This window comes from Hemicordylus capensis, chromosome 4 (genome assembly GCF_027244095.1).
Source record: "Hemicordylus capensis ecotype Gifberg chromosome 4, rHemCap1.1.pri, whole genome shotgun sequence".
Lineage (NCBI taxonomy): Eukaryota > Metazoa > Chordata > Lepidosauria > Squamata > Cordylidae > Hemicordylus > Hemicordylus capensis.
The window spans coordinates 126,894,272-126,918,028 of NC_069660.1; the positions used below are offsets into that span (position 1 = coordinate 126,894,272).

General features: G+C 42.7%; 1 protein-coding gene across 22 annotated transcripts in view; it reads left to right on the forward strand.

Moving 5' to 3' along the window:
* DPYD (dihydropyrimidine dehydrogenase) overlaps window positions 1–23,757 on the forward strand; it is a 773,239-nt gene that overhangs the window by 104,524 nt on the left and 644,958 nt on the right. For 21 of the 22 annotated variants that reach the window (XM_053242814.1, XM_053242808.1, XM_053242809.1 and 18 more), the window contains one exon: window positions 20,320–20,402. In XM_053242814.1, coding sequence (XP_053098789.1) covers window positions 20,398–20,402 — 5 coding nt within the window. In that variant the 5' untranslated portion in view covers window positions 20,320–20,397. Of the gene's footprint in view, window positions 1–20,088; window positions 20,227–20,319; window positions 20,403–23,757 lie in introns of those variants that run through there. The other variant, XM_053242812.1, reaches the window with a different exon arrangement.

Here is a 23,757-nt window from a genome sequence, read left to right on the forward strand (position 1 = left end):
CCAGGAAGCGAAAGGTAGAGGGGTGTATGTAATGTGAGATGGTGTTAAGCCCTTGTCTGCAGTTAAGATGGTAATGGAGGAAGCTCCTGCAGTATTAATGAGATTAAAACTGTGCCTTGTGTGTTAAGATCTCAGATTACATAGAAGCATGCTGAGACAAACAAGCAGTGACAGAGCTCCCTTTGAAGACATAACAGCAGCTAGTTGTTAGCCAAGTCTCTCTAGCACTGGTTGACGCTTACAAGAGCCACTTGTAAAGTACAGAACATGTGGCTGTCCTTTATATTAGCAAAGCAGGAGATGAATTTTAGTAAGTGCATTGGTTATGCTCCAGTTTTGATTGTGTTACCTCGTCGTGAGTAGGTGAGATGTTGTTCCCCCCCCTTGGACAGAATCCTGTTTCTTTCTAGGTGGTTGCAGATCTGGGCAACCATCTTTCCCCTCAAAAATATGTTTTTAAAAATTGTATATGTGGTCAAATTATAGTTGAAAAATGCATTATTAATTGTCTGTTTCTCATAATGTATGCAAACAATTTCCATCCTGTCTGGAGGAAAAAAAAGGACAGGTGGCCCCCGCGGATACGCAAGGGTTCTGTTCCCTCCACTTTCCGTGGATAACAAAACTGTAGATAGGAAGACCTTAAGTCAATGGCAATTATGGGAGGGTTGGGTTTCTGTAGGGGGAAAAAAGGGGGAAAATGCAATAAAAAGGCAGAGATTAGAGAAACAATGTACCCTGCCATGCTCGGCAGGTCTCCAGCTGTCCAGCAATGCCCCCCCCCCCCGCCCCCGTTCTGCAACCTGTCAGTGAAAAATCATGGGAATTTTTTAAAAAAGAAGGAGCCACAAAATAGCCCTGCTCAGCAAAATAGTGGCCGGAAATGACCGCCAAGGCCATTTCCGGCCATCTAGGAACAACGGATAGGCAAATTTTAACCCTTTTTGTACCCATTCATGGATACAAAATTGCCTATCCATGGTTCCTATGGTGGTTGGGTCTCCATAGCTTGACTGTGGATACATGAAACCGCAGGTGTTGGGACCGCGGATGACGAGGGCCACCTGTATAGCCCTTCCAGAGAAAATGTATGTTCTGCATTATCAATTTTTAGTGAAGTGAAATTAGATCAGAGCCTTCTTAATGTTCTACTCAGCCCTTTAAAAAGAGGGAATGTCATCTTAAAAGATGGTGTATCGTGTAAGGTTTGATAATATGTAACCATTTGAAATAGTTGTTAGAGGTTCAGATTAGTCGAGATGGATGTACAAAATATTTGCAAATCTCTCCCAAGATATACTCGAGGCCCAGTTTGTCGTTGTTTTTAACAACACGTTTATCTCATCTGCAGAAATGCAACTCGTTTATCTAACAATAGACAGTTATTCTGTTCCTTTATCATAAACCATAATTTGCTGTATATACATTTTCCCTGAAAGCATTATACATTTCGCTGCATATATAATTGGGAAAAACTTAGGTTTCCCAAAAGATTTTTTTTAAAAAAAAATAAACTTGGTGGACTGTGGCAGTCAAGATTTATGTTGAAAATTTTAGCAGCCAAGAATTTATCATCTCCAAATGGCAAAAAAAATCTGGAAAGATGCTCTTAGAACCAAAATACAGTCAAGGATTAGTGCGTTTCTGCACCAGTGGTTTGCCATAGTTCATTGTCAGTTTCATGTATCTGTAACTGGCATACATGGTTGTACATGCAGCTGACCTTTAGCATGTGCAATGACAACAGTGGTTTAGCAGAACTAGCCAAGTCTTTGCTAACCAAAATGCTAAGTAGCCTGCAGAGCAGAACCTAAGCTCAATTGGATCATGGTACCAGTGATCGAGGTGGAATTCCTCTGATACTACAAAGAGTATCCTGTTTCTCTGTTTGATATGGGCTTTGTGTAGTACCTTATATAGAATGCTTTCATTCATTCATTCATTCATTCATTCGATTTAGTATCCCACCTTTTAGGCTAATTACTTTACAAGGTAGCTTGCAATAAAACAATAATAAAACATTATAAATACAATTCAGTTATCTTGCAAATCAAAACATCAGCAGCATAAAAACTCAATTAAAGCAGTTCAGTTAAAAGCCTTGCCAAACACGAGGGTTTCAAGGATAGTGCTTAATGAATCTGTGCTACCACAGAGAAAGCTCTATCTCTGGTTACTGCCAAATGAGACAGTGGCAGACTTGTGAGGACGGTCTTAATGCCTAGGTAGGTTTCTGTGGACACAGGCAGGCCATAAAGTACCCTGATCCAAGGTCTTGTAGGGCTTCAGATGTTAAAATCAACACTTTGAATTGGACTCAGAAGCAAACCACTAGCCATTGTAACTTATAGCATTCTAGTGGCCACATTCTGCACCAATGGAAGCCATCTGAGCTGCCTTCAAAGGCAGCCCTAGAGTGCATTATAGTAAGCTAGCATGGATGTAACTGGTGTGTGGATCACTGGCATTGGATCCACTTTCTCCAGATAGGATCCAGTGGTCTCTCTAATTTTTTAAAAATCTTTTTGTGGAATAAGTTTTGTTCTGGGTGGCAGTATCAAGGTAGTGTGTGCACATATGCATCAGAATGGGGCCTTTCTGATTCAACCTGAGCGGGATCTAAAATTAACTGAGCAGACATAAAAAAAAACTTGTGAGCACGCCTTAGAGGGAACATTGATAGGGTCACAGATGATGTACCAGCTGGAGCTGGTAAAATGCATTCCTTGCTACTGAAGTCACTGGGCATTCAGGAACAAAACCAACGTCAGTAGTACTCCTAAGTTATGTATTTCAGGGGGAGTGCAACCCGGCCTATCTTGCAGATCACTACCTGGACTGGTGTACTGTATTTATAGAACATCTCTGACTTGTCTGAATTAAACGTCAGCTTCTTTGCCCTCATCCATACTAGAAGTGTCTTCAAATACCAGTTCAGGACATCCACTGTCTCCCTGGTATCACCTGACTTAAATGACCAGTAGAGCTGGGAATCATCTGCATATAGATGACACGGCAGCCCAAATCCATGGATGAACTCAGCAGTTTCATGTAGAAGTGGATTTGCACAGGGGACAGAATAGAACCTTGTGATAGGGGACAGGGGAAAAAATACCAGTGACTGAGCAAGAGTCCCCTAGCACCTTCTGGGTCCAGTTCTCCAGGTAGAAAACTGCAGGAATGGTACCTTCTAGAGCAGTGTTCTCTCTAATTTTTTCCATCTGTATGTGCAATGAGTTTTGTTCTGGGTGGCAGTATCAAGGCAGTGTGCACATACATGCATTCAGAGTGGGGCCTTCTTGACCCTGCCTGAGAGGAATCTAAAATTAACTGAGTGGACATAAAAAATGTGTAGAGGAATACTACTCTTGGGACCTGGCCTAGAAGAATACAGTGGTCAGTGATTTGAAGCTAATTGGGAGGTCCAGAAGAATCAACAGGGTTGCACTCTTCCCATTTATCTCCAGGTGAAGGCCACTATCTGGAGATGAAATGCCTTTATTACAGATCATTACGAACATTAGAACAGCCTGTTCCGGATCAGACCATAGATAGCTCTGTCTAGTCTTGTATGTTGCCTTCAAAAGTAGCCAACCAGATGCATGTGACAAGTTCACAAGCAGAGCAAGCCACCCACTTTTGCTTGTCTCTGGTAATTAGTGTCTAGTAATCAGTTGTATACTGCTTTTGAGATTGCATGTATCCTAAAATAATATATTTTTTATAAATTTGACTCTTGTCTAAATATCATTTTACCAGACTTTAATATTGCATTTCTTTTTAGTGTGTGAACAGATCCCAACTTTGAGTCACCCTTTTTTTCTTATTTACTTTTGACTTTGTAATTGTCTCTTTGTATTTGCTTTGCTATCACGAACCTCTTTGAGTTGTTTGGTTTGGTATCATAGAGCATTACACAACTGTTAAGAGAGATAAGATATAAATACTGTATAATTATTCCATCACAGTTGAAACTTTTAGACCTTATCGAGACCCACAGGAAATAACTTGGCAGAAAGCCACCAGAAACGTTTCCCCCCCAGTGCTTGTGTTTTCATTTTCTACTTTAATTGCTGTTAAAAACTAGGAATTAATTACTCTTTATCTTCTTGTCTTGGTAGTGTCATAGGGCTGAACTAGACATGATGATAAATGTGTGGCTGCTGCTGAAATCTCTCTTCCTCCTCTGTAAGTTACCGGTGTGCTAACTTACCTGTGTACCAAAATCAGGATATTCTGCATTTCTCTGCATGAGTTGCACATCAATGACTTCCTCAGATGGGAGTGAGGAAATACAGACTATCATGATGTCAAGACTAGTGTTCCCTCTAACAGGGATTCCCAGATGTTGTTGACTACAACTCCCAGCATTCTGGCTACAATAGCCTTTGCTTGGGGATTATGGGAGTTGTAGGCAACAACATCAGGGATTCCCTGTTAGAGGGAACGCTGGTCAAGACAGGGGACTGGTTCAGAGAGTACTCTCACACACCATGTGATCAGGAGCAAGGGTGCTCATGTCTCTTCCCAGTGCATTGTTTCCGTGCCATTGCATAGATGCATTGGGAGGATAGAATGCCTAAATCTTCCCTAATTGCACAGTAGGCTAGCTACTTTAAAGTAGTATATTGGCCATGTACTTAGGGGCAGTTCAGATGTTCCCCCTCCATAGGACTATGTGGGGACGGGATGGTGCACCAAGTTGGGGGTAAATGTGCTTGTCCTCACTCCTCATTGCTGTGTTCGCTCTCACTCCTCATTGCATGATGGATGACTGTTTAGGACTGTATCATCCAATTTGGCCCATGGGCAAGTCCTATGGGATGTTTTGGAGTGGGAAGGAAGAGGTGTGCTGCATGTCTAGATTGACCCATAGTCTATACTACACTCTTTAAGAAAATTATTTGGTAATACTTATCTAGTCTTCATTAATGTACATGCTTCGTTAGGCTTTAGGAAGGCATGGATATATAATTGTTTCCAGTGTTAAGTTTTAATGGTTACTATAGCCTGATTTGGACATTGTGTTGTACATGTATACAGGTGTCTGTATTTGTGCGAAAGACTGTACATACATTCAAGTGAACCTGGCCCCCTCAAATGTGGAACACAGAAAAGAAGTGACTGCTATACGTGCACTGAACATCATGTTTGAATTACTGTACATGTATGTATATGTGAATTATACTAAAACTGCTGCGTATCAAGGTTCCATATTCTACATCTCTAGATGCACACAGCTTCCAAACTTGCCTACAAGGTCTCTTCTCCAGAAAGAAGAGGCAGAGTGTTTGTGATATTTTTTGTGTGATAGTCTCCAAAAAAGACAGCCATTCTCTGAACCAGTGGTTGGTTTTTTTTCATGTATTTGGTACAAGAGACGTTCCATATACATATAGTAGTGGAGCTATTTAGATGGAGGTGCTTTGGACAGTGCCTGAATCCAAGGCAGACCTTTGCCCTAATTGGCTCCATCTATAGGAAGATGGATGGAGGATGAGAGTGAGGATGGAATTGCACATGACAGCCTTGCCTCTGGACTTTTCTGATGTCATTCCATTTCCTCTGCATGATGGAACAGGTGGCCTCTTTGCTCTCTGCCCAGTTCTGAGGGGTAAGGATTATATGGATTGAGCATATTATCCCAGTTCTCAGATAGACTTTGAGAAGGATATGATGAACAAGAAGGGTAAATGCAGTAAAATCTCCATTTGATGTATTGATGTCTGATTTGGACTTCAATAAAGAAGACATACTGTATCCATTGGGGGGGGGAAGGCTTATACAGATGTATAGCTTTGTTTAAAAAGTTTATTTTTGGACTTATGAAGCCAATTATGAATATTTATAATCTCCCATGATTGTAACTATTCAAAATATATGCATTTCATAGGAGAATGTGTGTAGATCACTTTGTCCTGAGATAATGAACTTGTTTCAAAAAAGCACCCAGCTCAGATATTTTAAAAAGTGAACTTCTCATTGTGAAGGAGGAGTGAATTCTTGTATGACAAACTGGAGTCAAGGCCTTGGAGAAAGTATAACATTTGAAGATAATTTTTAATTTTGTGTAGATCTAATAGAATTGCACGGAGATGATGGTGAGATGGTACATGACACCTAATAAGTAGGTCTGTATAAAGCTTTGAATACCAAAAGCTGAAAAAGTTGCACTGCCCTTCTGGCACTGGATGGAGGTGACTTTTCCCATTGGTTATCTTTGCGTGGTGTTGCTCTGTGTGGAAAGTGCTGGGAAGGAATACACTTCCTAGTACTCTGTACATGATTTTCCGGATGTCACTGGGGCTCAGCAGGGCTTCATTTCTCTTCAACAGTTTCCTCCAGCTCTAGGGAACATGCAGCACTGTGTCGAGGAGACAGGCAGAAACAGTTGCCTCTGCACAATGCCAGGAATGCGATGCAAAGTATTCAGCTTTGGCTGGAGCTTTGCACAGACCTATTAATAAGCTTCATTAATTCATAGGACATTAAAAGCACGAAGAGACCTTTTCCCATATGTGGTGGACTTGCACCCAAGCAAAGACATATGGAAGAAGATTAGAGATGCTGTTGAAAAAATAGTAAACGTAAAACTAAATTGAGGCCCTGTAACATTTCTTTTTGTTGCTGTTCTGAGAAGTTGCGAAGAAGTCTGTGTTGCATATGTGACCATGGCTGCAAAGATTTGTTGCTCTAGAACTTTGAGATTACAAATCATCCCTCAGTTGCTCAGTGGGAGAATAAAGTTCAAGAATGTGCAGTCATGCCTAAACTAATAAATTCTGCCAGAGTCAAAGAAGTGAGGTAGCAAATTAATACTTTTATGCAAAATGGGACTTTCCTCTGCCAGTAAATTACAAAACAAAGTGCACAGTTCAACAGATATTTTGCATTTCTTTAATTTATTGTAGTTGCTGATTCAGATGTAAGGTTGTATTCTTCTTCTGTTCATTGTAATATTTGTTTTAAATGATAATGAACATTAAAAAAGTCTTTCCTCCAGACTGCCGAATGTCAGCATCATTAAGAAACAGAAGAAACAACGCAAAACCCTGCAAAAACTATTTACCAGAGGCAGTAGTGGGATGAGTGAACAAACCACAAGCAACAATCCATCTTTCAAATTGCTTCCAAATATCTGGAAATGAACAAGGACCTGCCTGTCTCCAGTTTAATAGTCACAGTATTTAGGACTATCACTTAATCTTGATACTGAGTTGAAGTGTATAACACTGAATTCTCCGGAAGTGTATCATCATCACAGAACTGTAAATAAAATGGGGCATTGCAAGCAAGTTGTAGATCTTAATCTCTACAGCCTTGTTCCTATTCCCCTTCCCACCACGACCATCAATTCAAAAGGTTGTTGCCAAGCAAACGGTAAGTGCAATTGTGGGGGAAACCAGGAAAAGCCAGGGCGTGGTCATGAGCAAAGCTGCACTGAATCCATTCCAGTTTACAGATCAAAGAAAGTAGCCTATGGCTGCATTCAGTCATCACATAGAATCAAAGGTTCAATGGACCGGCAGTTCTGCTCCCCCATGAGCTTACCTGTCTGAATTCTGACATAAGCACTGGAACTGGTTGCCAGGTTTTCTCCTTTGATTGATGGGCAGCTGCAGCAGCAGCCAATTGGGATGGAGAGAGGGAGGAGCTTCCTTCCCTCTTGTCCCAGGGAATGCTGCCTCCTTTACTGAATTTGGACATAATGGAGGCAGTCACAAACCGGAGGCATGATCAGTGAGCCTCACATCAAATTAAGGGTTCAAATTGGAGTTTGGTGGGTGAACCCTCGGTCTGAGTTAGGGTCTGAACTGTGGTTTCCTGCATTCAGACATTCAGTTTGGGAACCTTTGGCTGCACTGCCTCCAGTTCCCTGTTATGTCCAAATCTGGCCTATGTGATGTTGCAGCCACCACTCAAACATATCCACTAAAGAGAAACACTATTCTGCTGTAACAAAAGGTGTCTGGTTTTACAGTCTCTGTTCACATGTGCCTCTGCTAGAGAATTGAGTTCCTGGAGAAAAAGTGGAAAAGGGAGGGATGCTTTTTATGACATTTAATTTTTTTTTAACTACCTTTAATTCCCTCAAAATCAGGTTATATAGAGAACAGGTGGGAGGTTTTTTGAGCAAGGATGGGATGTGTGGAGCTGGTCTAACAGACTTCCAGGCTACCTACTTATTACCCAGAAGGTGTTGCATTTCAATTGGTGAACTTGTCTTACATAGATGCATGGATATACAAATCTAACTACTTCCATAGGATGTTAATAAAAAGTTTGTTTTTGCGGGAGAAACAACATTAGTTAAAGGCTTACAGTTGCATATTATGGAGAACTTATAGACATTTTTGCCCATGTCTTTTTGCCCTAGTTTAAAATGTATATACAGTATGTATAAATATATGTATATATGTAAAAGGTATAGTATATATTTTGTAATAAATCACGGGGCATGCATAATTTCAATACAAGTTCTATTCACAGAATTGGAATCTTATCATTGTTCTTTGTGTAAGTAAAATCTAACTTAGAAAAGTAACTGAGGAAGATACTGTGTCAAAACATGTCTAACATACATTGAAAATTAGGAACATGAAAGGATTTGTACTACAGTCAAGACAATTTATAGACATTAGAAAATTTTAAACATCATGAGAACATTTATTATTATAGGCTTGAAACATTTTTATGGATACTAATGAGCAAGATTGTTAGACTTTATAATGTTTTAAAATGCATCATCAAGTTATAAGAATACCTATCGTTAATTATGTAAATATTTTGTGGACTTAGATTTTTATATTTATATGAATACATATATATAATTATTGGTCAATAAACACATTTGTTGAATACAATTTGCACTCCTGGCCCTCCTAAGTCATCTAGTTCCATTTGGGTCAGGAATATTTCCTGTTTGTTGGAAATATTAGGCAGTAATCTCCAGTATTAGGCAGCTGCCATTTCTGAATACTGGAGGCATGTACAATTCTCAGATCTTCCCATTTGCTTCAGATTCTCCATCTTCTGCAGCATGTGAAAGAAACCAGTCTATATTTGGAAAATGCATGTCGGATTTAAAAAAAAAAACATGCTGACATGTGGAACAATAGAGAAGTTTGTTTCAATCCTTCAGTGTAAGTCATCAGTTCTTTGAAGTCCATGAACATTAAAATGAAAACTCAGAATAAACAGCTACCGATCTTTTGAATCTGATTCTGATTAGAGAAGTAAATTTGAAATGGTAGCCATTTTCAATGTTATATTATTTAATGTATACGTGACATGATATGGGTTTTGTGTGACTAAATCTACTACTGGTTTTGAAACCTAAGAACAGCCCTGCTGGATCTAAGGCCTATCTAGTCCAATATCCTGTTTTCCAGAGTGGCCCACTAGATGCCTCTGAGAAGCCCACAGGCAAGAGGTGAGGGCATACCCTCTCTCCTGCTGTTGCTCTCTGCGTCTGCATACCTGCTAACATGTCCCTATTCCCCCCCCCCAAAAAATAGGGACATGTTGGCAGATATGCATCTAGTATAGAGTCATCTTGCTTCTGAGGCTGGAGGTGGCCTATAACAATGAGACTAGTAGTCACTGATAGACAAGTTTTCATGTTTTTATATCACTGATAGACAAGTTCTCATGTTTTCAGCATGCAGTTACATCCAAGTGGAGTGAATGCATTATGTAAAAAGCTGGCAGAGGGGTTTGTTATAGCTGACAAAAAATAATCCTTTGGATGCCTTTTTGCTACCTAGTTTTGGAAATTGCTTCTAGCATTGGCTTCGAGGGAAGTTTTTTCTTCTGGTAATTTGAAGAATACAGTAATAAACCAGGCTTTTAAGTTCTTTTGTATATTTTATATGATTACTTTGTGCACATTTGTATCCACAATTGTGCATGAATAATAAAGAATTGAGTATTGTCCTATGTAACTAAATCTATCTTGTGGTTGAAATGTATGTGAAGGGAAACATATTCCCCCACCCTTTTTCAAAGGACAAATAAAATATTCCTGATGAAGAAAATAATAAAAACCTATGAGACTAAATGGAGGATGGAGCTAATGTGTGGTTTATTTAAAAAATGGCCTTGTAACTTCCTTGAAAAAGAGATGAAAGAAAAGAGCTCCTTACACAGGCTTGCTTCAAATATCCTTTGCTGATTTGGTAATTATGTCTTAGCAGTGTCAGTAGAGTAGCATGATGTTTAATAGTGTATATTAAAATGTCTGTAGCATTATCTCAAAAGTTATAACAAGCTAGTTTTGACGTTAGCTGGACAACTTGATAAGGCCTTTTTAATAAAGTGATATAAAGAAGCTTGGGTAATTATTTTTCATTCATGTTTGTCTTTGAAAGAACTGAGCTATCTGTCATAATTTCACAATAGCCACAGACAGGGCATCATTAGGAAATAGATGCAGGATTGGCAGAGTGGGTGACACTATGTAAATACATATGAACTATCCTCTTCTAGACAGAACACATTTAGTACACATATTGGACCATGCATCTAAATATTATAAAGATTCATAAAATGCAAGTAAAGGGATGAAATGGAAGAAGCTTGATGGATGCTTCTTGATTTGCCATGCTAGCAGTTGTAAAGAAATGTTTAAGTGCTGTCAACCAATTAAAGAATTTTTAGTTGATGAATCTTCTGACTTTCAGTCAATATATTGATTGATTACATTTAAATAACCCTGCATATTTCCAGATCTTCAATCAGTATTTTTTTGAGATACTGAACTTAAACTGAGAGTGCAAGTTACAATTAAATCAAAGTTATCATTCATTGTTGAAAGAAAAGACAATTTTGAAGGCTGTCACAATGCTGGTACCTCCCAGAACCATTCCTCCTTATGTCAGGGCCTCAGAGTGTTTGAGGGGAGGGGGTTCTCGGTCACCTAGTTCTTCCTCCTCTGGGCTCTTTGCTGTCACTGTGCCAGTCTCTCACCGGAGGCCTCCACTACTTGCCTTCCAGCTGCCCCTCATCACCAGCCGCACTGGCCTTAAATCCCTGCTGACAGCCCACACAACCCCGCCCCCCCTTGATTGGGCATCTGCCCTGCTTTATTAGGCTCCTCTCGTCCCCATTCCCCTCAGATGCTTCCCAGGCCTGCCTTTCCTCCGCCCACACTCTCACCTCCGCCCTTCCCTGCGAGGCGCCTCACTAGCAACTTGCTCGCCCAGCTGCTCCCTGGGAACTCTCTGCAGCTGTGGCCACACCTCCTTCCTCCCATCAGGTCTCTCTGCCTGGCCCTTGGCTGGCTCCAGCCTGGCCCCTGCCCCGACTGCTTCAAAGACTCCTCGGCCAGTAAGAACAGCAGGCAAAGGCTTTCATTCCCTACTAATTTATTTATTTAGCATGTTTATATGCTGCCCAAAACGAGGGGCCCTGCCTGGCATCCTGTGCGGCAGCTGTTGTGGCTCCAACACTCACCTGGCCTCTGCACATGCACAAAGACCAGGAGAGTGGTGGAGATGCAGGATGCCAGATGGGGTGGCATTGCTCACAGCGGCTTGCAGGTGTTGAAGGTACCACCGGTAATAACTTTTTAAAGGTACCTCTCACCGCTCCTCCCAGTGCTGCCCTCACCAGCCACCACTGCCCCTAAGTAATGTTTCCCATCAACCATTAATTGCTAGGGGCACATTTTAATTGGCTGCAGTCTGCTGATTACCTTTGATTAAATGCTGTAGCCCTAGGTATTTTTTTCCTGATCAGTTAAATTCCTGGGTGGTCACCAACAGCATGAATTTGTGACACTTTGATAGGAGCAGAACAGCCTGTTCGTGGCATAGAGTCAGTCATATTCTCCTCCATGCCCCTCTGTACTGTTCTTCTGCCTTCCCTCCTTGCTCAGTATATATACATTATACTAAGCTTACTACATATGCTGTTGTGCAGATTAGAGTGGTCCAGTCTCTGAACTTGACTTGTCAAAATGTTGCCTGCTTTCCTTGCAACATATTGCACATTTTACTGACTTGGATTTACTTGGGGTTATAATGTTCCAATTACCATGTTCAGGATAACCATCATGAGAAATTTTGAGGCTCCAGAAAGATAATAATGAAGTAGTAATTACAGAGAGAGCTGTTTCTCTTCTATGGGCCCTATATTTCGTGGAACACATTCCCTTTACAGTTGGGACTCTTTTGCTCAGGCAGTTTTTGAGAACACACATTGTAGCTTGCCATCTAGCATTTCACAGATGAAAACTAGGAGCACTTGTGTACAACCTTATTTTCACAATAAGGTTCCTTGGCTTGAGCACATGAGCTTATACGGGCATGTGCACCCTTAGCATTGCTGAAGACAGTGACTGACAATCCTGACTTACGCTGCGTACATTTACTCTAAAATAGCATAATTGCACAGGCTTCTGTAGCTGGGTGTATTAGTAATTTGATCATAACCATGTATTTATGCAGACATCATCTTTGTTTTCTGTTTTATGACAGCTTTTCCTTACTATTGATAAATCTATGGCTGCAACCACATAAATTAAGGATTAATTTGTTTTCTGTACTATGCTTGTACAGAAGTACCATTGATTGGTTTTAATCATCCTATGGGTACCCTCCCTTCTTCCAGGCTTGGATTCCAGTCTAATACATAGCAGTTTGTAATGTTGTCATTAAGCCAGGAGTTACCAAAATGAAGAATAATTGGAGTCAATGCAAACTCATTCCCGAGGAATCCTGAAGTATGCATCATATTTTAAAAATGCCTTTTAAGAGTTATAAAAGTGAAGACCAAGAATAAAATTAAGCAGTAATTAGAAATAAGAATAAGAATCACAATGATTAAAAAAAAGATTATTCAAAACCTTGCAAAGGGAGGGGGGCATCCTTTTCTAGTCGGGCCTTGTATATTTCTGCTGGTCTGTTCATCTTCAAAAGACCTTTCTACACCCATGCAGGACTTCTTTGTGGTTGTGAGAACTGGCACCTCCATGTGGGGACTTTTCATGTAGCTTTCTCTGGTTTGTGTGATTGTGATATCTTGGAAAATCATCAATGGAGAACAGCCCATATATGGAGACATGGTTTCTTGCAAATAGTGCCTCTGAGTGCAGTTATGCCTTTGTGTCTGAAGTGGGTCATGGTGTCACAGGCATACCCTTTGATTTGCAGGTGTAGTATACATCCCTACAGATTTTCAGGTTGCTATGCTTCAATAACTCAAAATCCACCAACTGTCCTTACAGCTATTTAGTCTGGAGGCTAGATCTAGGTATTATTGCAACTGCAAGAACCAATTTTGAAACCAGAGATCCACCCAGTAGTTTTTCTGCAATCGTTCTCCCTTTCTGCCCCTTATGCTTGGCCCAGACAGTATCAGCCCCCTCTCACAGTAGAAAGCCTGAGTCAGACACTGAGGAGACAGGACCAGCACAAGCCCAGAAATTATTATTTTGGTTATAATATTAAAGAGAAAGGATGGGATTTCCTGAGAAGGAGCTAGAATAGCTGTACTGCAAACATAATATGTGAATAGGTCATGATTAGGGCAGATTTTGCTTGTTTAATCCTATAGGGGTCACAGTCACAATACACACATTCTAGCAATAATCCTGCAGTGTACTTGAAGTAATTAAGCACACATTTAATCATATTGCATGGCGTAATTATTTTGAGAAACACATTGCTCAGTAAGCTCAAACTCTGGAAATTCTTAGAAGACATGCTTCAGTTTTAGTACTTCCACGCCTCTAACTATTACTGTTAGAAAGCTTTCACTTCATTCTTCATATCATGAATTTGTTGGAGTTAGTTGTCAGTAGGGATGTGCAAATTGATTCGGATACAAATCGATTTGTACCCGAATCTAGCTGATTCGGGTGATTCGGAGACAAAATGAATCACCCCTGTGGTCCATTGGCTAGATTCGAGTACAAATCAAATTGCGGCTGATTCGATTTGAATCGATTCAGGTTTTGGATCTGTCCTATTAATTTCCCCAGATTCCCAGCTTTCATTTTTTTTAAAAAGCTAAGCTCTAGCCCTTATAGAAGTGGAGTTATGGAGCAAAATCTGTGGTCACTATTTTTTAAGTGTTTGGATTCTTTGGTGTATAATAACTTTCACTCAATGAATCCTTATGAGGATTCATTACACACCTTCATTTCTTCTATTCATTTTGACTGTCTTTTAGACAGTGCCAATTGTCAACTGCCATGTGCCAACTACATGCCACTCCCACCCACAAGGCAGTGAGGTACTACTCAGTTTAAGTTAAGTGCTTAATGGGTAGAGGCTACCACACAAATTGCAGAGGGATTGGACAAAGGGCTGGTTTTTGGTGAATTGTTGAAGTTTTCCATAGGAAATCATATAGGTTTCAGCAGCCCCATAACTGCACTTGGGGGGTGCTGGGGTGGCCCAGAGTGAGTGGTAGTGTAGTGAACAGAGGGTGCCAGCCACCCCCATGGGTTTCTAGCCCATGAGGTTCAGGGTTCTGTTGTTTCTGAGGTGTTCTGAGTGTAGATTTTCTGGCAGCAAACTTGTTTGTTTGTTTATTTATTTATTTATTTATTTATTTATTTATTTATTTATTTATTTACCGCCTTTCGTTAAAAGACAACCCCAAGGTGGTTTTTACAAAAGTTAAAACATACAATAAAAAGGTAATAAAACATCAAGCTAAATAAAAATATAAAAACATATAAAATACAGGCATAAAAACAATACAACAGATAAAAACACAGAGAAGCAGCAGTAAAAACGATTATGTAAAAGCCTGGGTAAAAAGCCAAGTTTTAACAAGCTTTCTAAAAGCCGTGATGGAGTCTGAGGAGTGAATGGCCACTGGGAGAGCATTCCAAAGTCTGGGAGCAGCAACAGAGAAGGCCCTGTCCCGAGTACACGACAGCCGGGCCTCTCTCATTGTCGGCACCCGGAGCAGGGTCCCCTCAGATGTCCTCGTCAAGCGGGCAGCAACCCTTGGGAGCAGGCGGTCCCTCAAATACCCTGGGCCCAAACCGTTTAGGGCTTTAAAGGTCAAAACCAGCACCTTGAATTGGACCCAGAAATGAACCGGTAGCTAGTGCAACTCTTTCAAAATGGGGGTGATATGTTCCCAACGGGCAGCTCCGGATAAAACCCTCGCTGCCGCATTTTGCACTAGCTGCAGTTTCCGGATATTCTTCAAGGGCAGCCCCACTTAGAGCGCGTTACAGTAATCCAGCCACGACGTGACTAAGGCATGGGTAACTGTGGCCAGATCTGCCTTCTCGAGAAAGGGACGCAGCTGGCGCACTAGCCGAAGCTGTGCAAAGGCACCCCTGGCCACCGCCTCCACCTGAGCTTCCAAAAACAGAGCCGTTTCCAGTAGTACCCCCAAGCTGCGTACTTGCTCCTTCAAGGGGAGTGCAACCCCATCCAGAACCGGTAAAATCTCCTCATCCCGATTGGCTCTCCTACTGACCAACAGCACCTCCGTCTTATCCGGATTCACATTCAGTTTATTAGCCCACATCCAGCCCATCACTGCCTCCAGCCCCCGATTCAGGACATCCACCGCCTCCCTAGGATCATATGACAAGGAGAGATAGAGCTGAGTGTCATCTGCATATTGCTGACAACTCAGTCCAAGTCCCCGGATGACCTCTCTCAGTCGTTTCATGTAGATGTTAAACAGCATGGGGGACAAGACCGATCCCTGCGGGACCCCACAGGCCAACGGCCACAGGGCCGAGCAGTAGTCTCCCAGCACCACCTTCTGGACCCTCCCCCCAAGAAAGGACCAGAACCACTGCAACACAGTGCCTCCGATTCCCATATTCGAGAGGCGGCCCAGAAGGATACCATGGTCAATGGTATTGAACGCCGCCGAGAGGTCCAGCAGAACCAACAGGGACGCACTCCCCCTGTCTAGTTCCTGGCGTAGGTCATCCACTAGAGCGACTAAGGCAGTCTCAGTCCAATACCCGGGGCAGAAGCCAGATTGAGAAGGGTCCAGATAATCCGTATCATCCAAGACCCTCTGCAGCTGGGACGCCACCACACGCTCCATCACCTTGCCCAAAAAGGGGAGGTTAGACCCAGGTCTATAGTTATCCAGGTTGGAGGGATCAAGGGAGGGCTTTTTAAATAGTGGTCTTACCACCGCCTCCTTGAGGCATGATGGCATCCTGCCCTCCCTTAATGAAGCATTAACAAACACTTCCAGCCATCTGCCTGTCCCCTCCCTGGTAGCTTTTATTAGCCATGAAGGGCAAAGGTCAAGAGCGCACGAAGTCGCCCGCACACTGCCCAGTATCTTGTCCACATCCTCAGGCCGCACCAACCGAAAAGAATCCAACACAACGGGACCAGATGGTACCAGAGGCATGTCTGCCGGAACTGCCAAAACTCTGGAGTCCAGGTCAGCACGGATGCGAGCGACTTTATCTACAAAGTGACAGGCAAACTGATCACAAAGAGCTGTAGATGACTCCTCCCCCATTGTCTGGGGGGATGTGTGGAGCAAGGTTTTTGCCACACGAAACAGCTCTGTTTGTCTGCACTGAGCAGACGCAATGAGGCGGAGAAAAAGCATTTCTTCGCCACCCCCACTGCCACGGAGTAGTCCCTAAAATGGGCTCTAGCCCGTGTTCGGTCAGATTCGTGATGACTCTTTCTCCAGTGTCGTTCCAGCCGTCGCCCGAGTTGCTTCATCACCCTAAGCTCCGAGGAAAACCAAGGAGCAAATTGGGCTCCACCAAGCTGGAGAGGGCGTTTAGGAGCAACTGTGTCAACAGCCCGGGCCATCTGTCCATTCCAGAGATCAACCAGGGCCTCGACAGGGTCACCAGCTCTCAACACTGGAAACTCCCTGAGGGCCATCTGGAATCCAAGTGGATCCATAAGCCTCTGGGGGCGGACCATCCTAATCAGCCCACCACCCCTGCAGAGGGCAGACGGAGCAGTCAAACTAAACCCCACCAGATGATGATCTGTCCATGACAAGGGAGTGTTCTCAAATTCCCCCAGCTCCATTTATTTCCTGGTCGGCAAAGACCAGATCCAGAGTGCGTCCCGCCACGTGGGTAGGGCCCGATACCAATTGAGACAGGCCCATGGTTGCCATGGAGACCATGAAATCCTGAGCCGCACCCACTAGGGGGGCCTCAGCATGGACATTGAAATCCCCCAAAACAATAAGCCTGGGGGAACCCAAGGCCACCTCAGAGACCACCCCCCCAGCTCAGGTAGGGAGACTGAAGTGCAGCGGGGTGGTTGGAACACCAGCAGAATCCCCAGCCTATCTCTGAGGCCCACCCTCAAGGACAAACACTCAAAATTCTGAGATTGCCTGACCGGGCACCTGGAAACGGGAAGAGTCTCTCGAAAGATGACTGCAACGCCTCCTCCCCGACCCTTGAGGTGGGGCTGCTGCACGATCTGGAAACCTGGAGGACAGAGCTGAGAGAGACCAACTCTGCCCAGCTCATCCAACCAGGTCTCCGTCACACATACCAGGTCAGCACGTTCATCCACAATCAAATTGTGGATGAGAGAAGTTTTTGCATTAACTGACCTGGCATTCAGCAGCAGCACCCTAATCCTTGAGGGAGTGTTCTCAGAGCTCCCTGGGGTCAGAGGGTTGGGAGAAGGGCCGGAAAAAGGAACAGGCCTCAATTGCCTGGACCGTTTCCCCCTGTAACGGCCTGCCCAACTCCCACCGCCATACCTCCCTCTGCCCGCTACCTGTGATATTGCTGCCCCCACTCCATACCCACTTTTTCGCTCTCTCAGACACATCTCCCCAGACTAACCCACCACAGCTTCTTGACTTAATAAAAACCAGAACCAGACTTGTGCAATCTCTTGCTGGTTTCTTGATTGCAGGAAGAAGGATCTTCAGGACAGAAGGAGAAAGGTCTTCTAGGCCCCAGACAGTTCGCCTCATGGCTGAGAGCCACAAGGACGAGAGCCCTTGGGCCAGCCTGCCCTATATAGCAGCAGAGCCCCCAGCCACAGCAGCAGCAACAGCCCAAGGAGATCCTACACACCTGAGGAAAGGTGGGGCAGAAGCAAAGACAGCACAGTCAGTGCCCCACCCAAGCTGTTCCCTTCTTTCTTCTTGAATGAGATTTTCAATACAAACCATGAATCCACTCTCATTTGCTACCATAGAATCTACACTCAGACCACCTCAGAAAAAACAGAACCCTGTACCCCATGGGTTAGCAACCCCATGGGAGTGGCTGGCACCCTATGTGCACTACACCACCACTCACTCTGGGCCACCCCAGCGCCCTCCAAGTGCACTTATGGGGCTGCTGAAACCTCCATTATACCTTATAGGGAAAAACCTTAAAGATGAGTAAACTTCAACTATTCACCAAAAACCAGCCCTTTGCCCAATCCCTCTGCAATTTGGGTGGTAGCCAACACCCATTAGGCACTACCACTTCACCACACTCTTCCACCCCAGATCCCACTTTATGCCCCAAATCTTCCTCAAAGACTCTAAACCTTCAACTATTCACCAAAAACTAGCCCTTTGCCCAATCCCTCTGCAATTAGAGAGCCAGTGTGGTGTAGTGGTTAGAGTGCTGGACTAGGACCGGGGAGACCTGAGTTCAAATTCCCATTCAGCCATGAAACTAGCTGGGTGACTCTGGGCCAGTCACTTCTCTCTCAGCCTAACCTACTTCACAGGGTTGTTGTGAAAGAGAAACTCAAGTATGTAGTACACTGCTCTGGGCTCCTTGGAGGAAGAGCGGGCTATAAATGTAATAATAATAATAATAATAATAATAATAATAATAATAATAATTATTATTATTATTATTATTATTAGGGTGGTAGCCTCCACCCATTAGGCACTACCACCTCACCACACTCTTCCACCCCAGATCCCACTTTATGCCCCAAATCTGCCTCAAAGACACTAAACCTTCAACAATTCACCAAAAACCAGCCCTTTGTCCAATTCCTCTGCGTAAGGTGTGTAATGAATCCTCATAAGGATTCATTGAGTGAAAGTTATTATACACCAAAGAATCCAAACACTTAAAAAATAGTGACCACACATTTTGCTCCATAACTCCACTTCTAAAAGGGCTAGAGCTTAGCTTTTTTAAAAAAATGAAAGCTGGGAATCTGGGGAAATTAATAGGACAGATCCAAAACCTGAATCGATTCGATTCGGATCAGCCGCGATTCGGATCCGAATCAAATTTGGGGTGATTTGGATGGGTCAGATTCGGATCCAAATCGAATCAGGGCTGTTTCGATTAGTTACAAATCGAAACACAGAAAATCCGAATTGCACACCCCTAGTTGTTAGGGCTTGAGCCATGGGCAGCTGTTGCTAGGTGGCACAAGGCTCAAAACCAGGACCAGGAAAGCCAGGTACCAGTCAGGGATCAGAGATTAAACTGGCAGCCAACTATCAGGAATGTGCTAGAGGTCGAGCCAAGCAGACCCAGAAATCGGAGTTAACTGATTTCTAGCGGTCAAGAACATGCTGAGGTCGAAGAAGCCAAGTAGACAGGTCAATGAGTAACCCAAGTAAAAACAAGGAAGCTGTGATACTGGCAAGGCCTGCCACAGACAGGAAGCTGCTTATCTTCTTCCTGTTGCAAGGTAAATTGAAGATTGACCCTACAGGTTGGGGCTTGCCCAGGACATAAAGATGTAAAAGCCTGCTGCAGTACAGCAAGATGCCTCAAGGTGCAGCAGTGTGCAGAGTCTCATACCAGATAGGCCATGAATTTAGTATTTAGTTGTTTGTTTGTTTTTAAGGTTAATTAGTTTGGCATATCAGCTTTTCAGGTAAGCCATAAGACTTTGAAACTACTGAAGTTTGGATTTTTCATTCCATCAATCCTGTACCCCTGTTTTTCCTATGTCTTTAAAACACTTTTCATTATATTCATATACACCCTTTCTGTGTACTAAATGTATATAACTTTAGTGGATCTGTCTGATGGTGCCTCCTTCACAGTTACACGTACTGTGAACAAGATAACACACATTTGTTCTACCTTATTGGTGGGGGGAGCAAAGCAGATAGGAGGAAATTTTTATCTCCCACATTATGGAATGTTGATAAGAGGATTGCCATGGCAACCATATCATAAGCTTCATGCGTACTTTGTTGCTGAGTTCACAGTGTCATTTTTAATTACTCCTATGCAATTAAAAGCAAAAATGAGTAATTTGTGTGAATATGTAATCAATATAATCAGTTATGTTTGCACTGGGAGTCAATGTGAGCAATTTATCCAACTAGAAAAGGGGCTTTACCCAACTTGGGAAATTCCGCTTTTTAATGTGGATTCTCCTGTTTTTTGTTTTAATTCAGACGTGCAAGAAGCTGGAAAATAATTTTGATGACATCAAGCACACGACTCTTGGTGAGCGAGGAGCACTTCGAGAAGCAATGAGGTAAGTCTGGGTCACCATAGCAACAGTCACAGATGTGGTAAAGAAAGAGTCATTCTTCATTATTGGGGGAACAAATGAGTTCATTGCCACTATTCAGCTCTATTCTCTAAGGTATTAATTTGTCAGCGGAGAGGCTTCCCTTGAGGCTGTACTTCGGTTTTGAAGCTGCGTGAATGCTAAGCCTCTCTGCACACTAAAAAACGTAAATGTTTAATTTGTTACTAAAAATGCTTAAGGGGTGCCTTGTTTTATATTTATAATAAACTGTGTGAATGAATGAAAATTGTTCATCTAAATTGTGCAAGCATTAAGGAAATTGTACAATGATTTTTTTTTTTAAAGCAAGGCTGTGTTTGCTCCTAATTTGTATTTAATTTTCACTATATAGCAGCCCGTGTAATTTCTTTTTCTATTAGAAGTTAATGGGATTATACTACTGTATGTTAAAATGAATGACCTTCTCCTTTCAGAGACCGAATGCTTTTCTTCATTTGCCATTTTTAGGATCCCGGAGCTCCAAGTTCTGTTTCTATATCACACACTTCAGTTCCAGGACTTAGGATTGGGTGGAGACTCAGGAGAGTGGCCACCCTGGGATCTTAGACTAGCGTTGCAAGTATGTTACGCAAATACACAGTGCAACATTTGCAATTAAACACTAGGGACACTGAAGTTATCTTGTGAACTAAGGGTGCTATAGACATCTTGACCTTTTTTCATGTGATGCACTCTAACTATGCCGTAGAAGAGAAAAGATGTGACTCTGTACATCCAGATACAATTACAACTTTCATGTTTTCCAGCTGTTGTGAACACAGGAATGTGTTAGGAATGTGTTCCTAGAGTCCACAGGAATGTGTCCCTGCATTGTTCAAAGATAAACTATAATGCCTATAGATCTCCCCCATAGCAGTGGCCACATGCCCTGCAACATTAGAAGGGCAGAGAAAGAACTCTGTCCTCAGAGGGTGCCAAGACACTAGCTGCACTGAAGGCTGGCTGTGCAGGTCAGTGCGCAAGGAGCGAGTGGGGAAGCAATTTCTGTTTCGGTTCCCTCCCTGCAAAAGCCTTGTTCTTTGCCCGAAATATATCCCCGAAGACTGTCTGATTCTCAGGGATATATTTCTGGCAAAAAACCCCACACCCCATGACTTTTTCAGGGAAGGGTGAGAAGGAGCCAGATGGTAGTTCCAATCAGATGATGGTTCCAGTCAGAGCGAAAAGGTTATGGGTGGCTGGATGTATAAACTCTTGCCCAGTCGAAGTGGAGAGGAGGTAAAACAGAGCTTGGATGGACATGCGACTGTGTATCAGGCTGAAAATGTTTGTCAGTACTTTATGGGTTACATTCTGGAAAAACACGTTCATCCACAACAAGTAACAGCCTGCTTCTGTGAGGGACATCAGTGCCTTGTAGCACTGAGGTGCCTTTTAGCACTGAGGTGCCTTTTCTCAGGGGACAAGAAAGACTGCCACATGCACATAAATTGTTCAGAAAAGCAAGAGTATCAGAGGCACTCTGTGGATCTTCTATGGATATCCAAGAGCTTGAGGAGGATGAATGGAAACTTTGCGAAAACATTTGGTATATCCCTCCTGGATTTTACAGTTGTCTTAAAATATGATTTTTAGAGTGCTTTCCGGGCAGTCCTCATTTGATCATATAAATAATATACCCTATGCACTGGCTGACATCCAGACTAAATTACTTGGTTTGAAATTAATTAGATAAGTTATGCCCATGACTAACCTCTCATAATTTCAATGGAGCTACTCAGACATGAGTAATTTAGTCTGGATGCTGGTGAGTGACTTTTAGTGCTGGATTTGGAAAGCCAACCACATTTCATCAGATGCATGGTCTGTTTCAGAACTGAAAGATTGGGATGAGCAGGGGTGACATTGCCATGGGGAGAATCATTGATGACCTTGCTCTTTCACACAGATTGTAGCACTTGAAGAACAACCCCCCCCGTGTGTTTGTGTAGGGTAGTTCCTGTCTCAAGGTGCAGCCCAGCCTACTCATTAAGCCTGTTATTTCTGCCATAAAAGTAATTGAAGCCTATCCATTTCTGTGGCAGAAAGCACAGTGTTGCACCTTGCAGTCTTTGCCTCCCATCCCAATAGTTTCCTGAGAACAATCACTTTTTTCTGTCTGATGGAACTTGTAGGTTGCCCTTGGAGCACAGAGTAAGAGCCAGCGTGGTGTAGTGGTTAGAGTGCTGGACTAGGACCGGGGAGACCTGAGTTCAAATCCCCATTCAGCCATGATACTAGCTGGGTGACTCTGGGCCAGTCACTTCGCTCTCAGCCTAACCTACTTCACAGGGTTGTTGTGAAAGAGAAACTCAAGTATGTAGTACACCACTCTGGGCTCCTTGGAGGAAGAGTGGGATATAAATGTAGTAGTAGTAGTAGTAGTAATAATAATAATTAGAAGAGGCCAAGAAGAGGCCTTGAAGAATATATAAGGGGCAGTGAAGAAGATGTACTTCAAATGTCAAGAATGCGAAACTATTCAACACCAATGAAACAAAGCAGGCCTACAAGAAAGAACAAGTCCAGAACCGAGCAGAAAAATGGAGAAATAAGCCCCTGCATGGTCAATATTTACACAATATAATATATTTACACAATATCAGACATCAGCAAGACCTGGCAATGGCTTAAGAATGGCAACTTGAAGAAAGAAACAGAGGGTTTAATACTGGCTGCACAAGAACAGGCACTAAGAACAAATGCAATAAGAGCAAAAGTCAAAAAATCCACAACAAACAGCAAGTGCCACCTTTGTAAAGAAGCAGATGAAACAGTGGACCACCTGATCAGCTGTTGTAAGAAGATCGCACAGACTGACTACAAACAAAGGCATGACAAGGTAGCAGGGATGATACACTGGAACATCTGCAAAAAATACAAGCTACCTGTAGCCAAGAATTGGTGGGACCATAAAATTGAAAAAGTTGAAGAAAATGAAGATGTAAAAATATTATGGGACTTCCGACTACAAACAGACAAACATCTGCCACACAATACACCAGATATCACTGTAGTCGAGAAGAAAGAAAAACAAGTCAAAATAATCGACATAGCAATACCAGGGGATAGCAGAATAGAAGAAAAAGAAATAGAAAAAATCACCAAATACAAAGATCTACAAACTGAAATTGAAAGGCTGTGGCAGAAGAAGACCAAAATAATCCCAGTGGTAATTGGCGCCCTGGGTGCAGTTCCAAAAGAGCACCTCAACACCATAGGGGCCACAGAAATCACCACCAGCCAATTACAAAAAGCAGCTTTACTGGGAACAGCCTATATTCTGCGACGATATCTATAACCATTGACAATAAAATCC